The 5,734-nt window shown below is 32.5% G+C and overlaps 1 protein-coding gene across 1 annotated transcript; it reads left to right on the top strand.

Annotated features, from left to right (window-relative positions):
* The first annotated feature begins 322 nt into the window (after positions 1 to 322).
* Positions 323 to 4,206, top strand: LOC110889396 (uncharacterized protein At1g28695). Its single transcript, XM_022136906.2, has 3 exons — positions 323 to 554; positions 1,067 to 1,438; positions 3,660 to 4,206. Exons 1-3 carry the CDS (start codon positions 393 to 395, stop codon positions 4,161 to 4,163), a joined length of 1,038 nt encoding a protein of 345 aa, XP_021992598.1. The 5' UTR covers positions 323 to 392; the 3' UTR covers positions 4,164 to 4,206.
* Positions 4,207 to 5,734: the final 1,528 nt, after the last annotated feature.

Below are 5,734 nucleotides of genomic sequence, written 5' to 3'. Positions count from 1 at the left end.
ACCCAAATATCAGCCCATAACGCCAGGCACGATGTTCCCGACGCTATAGAGTGCGATCATTGACATAATGTTCGGGTCGCGCTCCACTTCGCATGTTCTAATCCCTTATTATATTAAGTCATAATCTTACACCCCTTTTTATTGCATGACACTTTGCTTGAAAAAGGAAACTACATCAAGAATTCTACCCAAAGTAACCAAATTAAAAATCCCATATAATATGAAATCGACTCCAACATTACATCTCATCACTACCACTAAATCACCTCTTTCTAAATTAATCCCTAAATTCATTACCATCTAACGTTAACCAAAAAACTTGCCTGAAACCACCACATTCACCCACAACCACCGCCTTCTACGCTATGACATCCTGAAATCAAAAGAAGGCAATGGATCATCCACCCAGGGCTAGGGCTAGACTCCCTCTTGTCCTATTCATCTTAGCGTTTTTATCCCTGTCTGTCATCTTTTTTGGATCAGATAAAGCCCGGTCCGGATCAATTGCCAGGATAACTCACAAGTTCGATTCTGGCTTAACCACTTTGGTCATGGTAGGCTTATGTAGCACTACTAGAAATCTGTTGTTTCCGATGAATGGCGGATCTAGTATGAAAGCACCGGATTCCGAGAAACCTACTCGGTTTAGAATTTTTAGTGAAAACCTATATACTGTATAATATATGAACGGAAAATATTTCTGGATCCGCCATTGCCGATGATGAAATTCGTTGAAAATGCGTTGGAAGTAGTCACTTGTACTACAAAACTGATTTCTTCCGGAAAACTGTCTGATGATCATAGTCTTCCGACAATGCTTCCGACATATAAGTCGTCGAAAGTACCGACATAGTTCCAACAAATCTCACTTTGGTGGATTTCTCACTACCCTTTTTCCTACAAATGGTTTTTTTTGTCGGAAATGCGTTAGAAACGGTGGTTTCTTACACATTTCCAACGGAAATATGCCTAGGAAATTCATCAGTTTTCTAGTAGGGTGCCCACTTCATTCAATTCTTCATATATATTGTTTTTAACATTTTGGATCACTGGTTAATGTATGCAGCCATTGAGGCGTGTTGATGATTTGGAAGAGGCATTGGCTGGAGCTGCAACAAGATACAAAACGGTGATTTTAACAATGGTGAATAAAGCCTACGTTGAGGGAGAAAAAGCAATGCTCGACATATTTTTGGATGGGTTTTGGATGGGAGAAGGTACACGGCCACTTGTTAATCATCTTTTGATCATTGCGGTGGATCAAACCGCGTATGAACGATGCATGTTTCTTAGGCTACATTGTTACAAAATGAAGACAGATGGTGTTGATTTCGTGGGTGAGAAGATGTACATGTCGGAAGATTTCATCAAAATGATGTGGCAAAGAACGCGTATTCTTGGAGACGTTCTTAGGCGTGGATACAACTTCATCTTCACGGTAATAGTAGCTATAGCTTGCTTTACATCTCTAGTTACTTTTTTTCTTTTACACTAGATATAATTTTATATACTACATACTTCGGGTATGTTTGGCAAAAGTAGCTGTTGGCTGATGGCTGGAAGCTACTAGCTGGTTGCAGTGGCGGAGCTTGACCAAAAGTTTCGAGGGGGCGTAAAGTGATGGGACCCAAATTTTTTTTCCTATCCTTATGTTTCCGGTTGGGTTGGGTTGGCTGTTCGATTCAAATCGGGTCAAATAATAATAGTTCCAAATAAAACAAAGTGTATATCTACCAAACTACCCATCATTTATATACAAAATTTATAAATATTTAGGATATACAATTTAGGAAAAATAATCAGGGGGCGATCCTATATAATTTTAAAATTTTAAGACCGAAAAATCAGAACTTATACACTTCTAACCGAAATATTGGGGTGGGCGGGTGCACCACCGGGCATCCACAATACTTCGCCCCTGGCTGGTTGCTAGAAACTGTTAACTGGTAGCTAGTAGCTGTAGCTTTTTAAATATATTTGGTGTTTGGCAGAGTAGCTGTAGCTTTTAATAAAATGTATAAAATGACCAAAATTGACATAACTAAAAATTTAAAAAGTTTGTGCATTAAAAAGTTCATTATCTTTAAAAGTTAAAATAGTATTTTTTTTTTTCTCTAAAAGTTTGTAGCTACTTCTAAACGCTACTATTAGAAGCGTTTAACCAAAAGCTTCAAGCTCTTAATTTAAAAGCTTCAAGTTCCTTCAACCAAATAAGTCTCTTTGTTGAGTATAAGTTTTTTCTTAAAAAGTTAGAGCTAGAGACATATAAAAGCTTCCTATCAAACATATCCTTCATCTTGAAACTTGAACATTTAAAAAAAATTAAAGGCTTATTGAACATTTAATGGCGTGCGACTCTTGAATAGATTTCTTTGAGTATATTAGAAGTAAACATGTATAAAACGTCAATTGCGGATCATAATTACTTAACATTTACTCTTGGTTCTTTTATATATATATATATATATATATATATATATATATAGAGGATAATGCTAGACAGAAAACCATCATTTAGGTAGAAAACTCTGGAAACTTAAAGCTCCCGACTTTTTTTTAAAAAAAAAAAAAAATAACACATGTAATATACATGTTTTTAAGAGTTTTGGGCCAAAAAAAAACAAAAAAAACGCCGAGTACTTTTTTTTAAAAAAAATAAACAAGTTCCAAAAACTTCGTTGACTAACATGTGTTAGAAAAAAAATGTTAAAAGTTGCTGAAATTTGTTTTTTTTTTAAAAAAAACCCTTCGGCGCTTTTTTGATTTTTTTGGCCCAAAACTCTTAAAAACATGTATATTACATGTGTTATTTTTTTCAAAAAAAAAAAAAAGTCGGGAGCTTTGAGTTTCCCGGGTTTCCTAAATATTTAGGGTTTTCTATATAGCCCAACCCTATATATATATATATATATATATATATATATATATATATATATATGTTTTTAAATGACAATGTTTTCTCTTGCTCTATTACACCAATAAATCTAAATTTTTCACACTTGCCCGGATAACCTAAGACGTCTTCTCTTAACTTGTATCAACAACTACTTAAAGACTAATATTTGATAGGAAAGTAGTTTATCTGAAACTATCTATTCATACGTCTTTTTACCTAAAATATGGAAATAGTGACATTCAAACTACTTTAAAGAATATTATTGACATAAACTGAAATAGTAGATTATAAAACCTTGCATGATTGTAGAGTTGTAGCATGCATCTATTTATGAATGAATCAATACTTAAATTTATAAAACCATGTTTTATATATGCTCTTAGATAAACTTAAATGAGTAAGTTATACTACAAAAAATACGACTTTCACCTACAAAACAATTCGTCGGTGGTGAGAAAGGCATGGGTAATTTATTTATCGACGAGTATTTTTATTTTCCACTTTTTTATTTATTAATAGGCACATTTGGTAACTCAGATCATGTCCATTAGTAGGACATTGTCGATGATATTCGATTTTCTAGTAGTGTTATCCAAATCGAAGTTTGAACATCGTATATTTGTTTGTAATTCATAAGCAATGAGATATGGTTTTCTAAGTTCTACTTGCATCTATACACTAAGTACATATTCGGAAATAAGATCATTTAGACGGACAATGTTTGCTTGTTGATTTACATATTAATCAGTTAGCTTCGTTACAGGATACAGATGTATTATGGTTAAGAGATCCATTTCCAAGGCTAAACTTAAACCATAAGATAGATCTTCAGATCAGTGTTGACGAGTTTAATGGCAACCAATGGTCTGAAAAAGGCCAGATGATCAACACTGGTTTCTACATGATCAAATCAAATAACAAAACGATTACGTTGTTCAACGAATGGTACGCAAGAAGGGATAACTCAACAGGGATGAAAGAACAAGATGTTCTTGTTGAACTAATGAAGAAAGGTGCTTTTAAACGGTTAGGCATTGGAGTTAGGTTCTTAGACACGGTTTTTTTCAGTGGAATTTGTGAAGATAGTAGAGATGTTAGGGCTGTTGTAACTGTTCATGCCAATTGTTGTCGTAGTATCAAAGCCAAAGTGCATGATTTGAAGAGGATTATGCTTGACTGGCAGAGGTTTAAGGCGTCCCCAATCGATGAGACTTCGGAATTTGCATGGTCAAATCATTCCGCATGTGCTGAGTCTTGGAAACAATGACTCATTTTGTTGTACTTTTCTCTGACCAAAATTGTATTTTAAAATTACATAGTGAAACAAATAAAATTTTACGTATTTAACATGAATGAAATCAAATACAAATATTTATGTTTGTAAGAACGGTAACAACCAACATATAATTGATAAGCGTCTTTCAACAAAAAATTAGTTTAAGGGTAGTTTACAACTTTTGGCCATATTTATTTATTACTAATTAAAAATAATTATTAAAATATCGATAAATCTATACAAGTTTAATTCAAATTAAAGTTTGAATTTTTTAACATATTCATGATCCGGTAACTCTCCATGATCAAACCAACACGCAAGAACCACCACCAAAAAAATACAATCAACACTACACTATATAATTAGCATAACATGCTCAATCGTTCTCCATTATCAGCACATCGACCTCAATCGTTCCCCATTATCAACATAAATGACATTAGCACAACATCCTTAATCGTTCTCCATTATCAGCACATCAGATTTATATCTACTTTTGATTTAGAGATTTAACACAGATGTGCTGATTATATCTACTTTTCGTGTTTGATTGTATTTTCATGTAATTATCACATAATTAGCACACACCCGTGTACTATGTCAGCACATGAACAACTAACTCATTTATCCCACATCTATGGTAATTAACACTTTAACAACACAACCACAACACAACACAACACAACACAACACAACACAAAATCAACTTTAACTGATTGTTGATTATCGTTGGACGTTTTCTTCGAGGCTGAACGCACAACAGTTTGTTCAGTTTGTTCGTATTCAATATGTTGTTCACCTTCGAGGTTGATCGCACAACGGGGTTTAATATGGAATTGAACATCGCACAAAAAGGATTAATGTGGGTGGGTTGTTTTGATATTAATCGCATAAGAATTACATAACAAAATAAGAACATAAGTGTAGATTTAAAATCAACACAATACATTTTTAATACTAGCACATTCCAACTACATAACTAACACAATTATAAAACACTTTTCTTTAAGTTTTTTAAAATTCACTTTTATATATAAAAAAAAATGGTATAGCAATATGGTACTCGTATTAAAGTTAAAAAAATATTTGATTTTATGATATAATTTTTTTTAAATGAAGTATATAAAAGTTATTTTTGTATAAAAAACCTTGGTGGAATTAGTATTTAATGGAAAATGGCTAAATGACTAAAATACCTATAAATAATAGATATTATTATTTAATATAAATTAGCAATTTTACAAAATTACCCTAACTTGTTAGTGCTAATTATTAATTATAATGGTTTTATTTGTAATCAACACCAACCTTTGATTTAAACTATTAATGGCTCAGATTTGTTTTTACGGTTTTTACAGTTATCACTGTTTGTACATGATCTCAATAATTAACACTTGTTTTGAAAGTATATCAAGATTTTTAGGGCTTTAAATAGACCACCAAAAAATGTAATTTAACTTTGGCACTTGAATGATCAAATAGTGAATTGAATAAGAATTGAATAACATAAACTTGAATGAAACTAGATAGTAATTATGTGTATAGAATTCTGACTTTGAAAC

Source organism: Helianthus annuus, chromosome 5, assembly GCF_002127325.2.
Source record: "Helianthus annuus cultivar XRQ/B chromosome 5, HanXRQr2.0-SUNRISE, whole genome shotgun sequence".
NCBI classification, from domain to species: Eukaryota; Viridiplantae; Streptophyta; class Magnoliopsida; order Asterales; family Asteraceae; genus Helianthus; species Helianthus annuus.
This window is presented reverse-complemented; position numbering and strand designations above follow the sequence as displayed.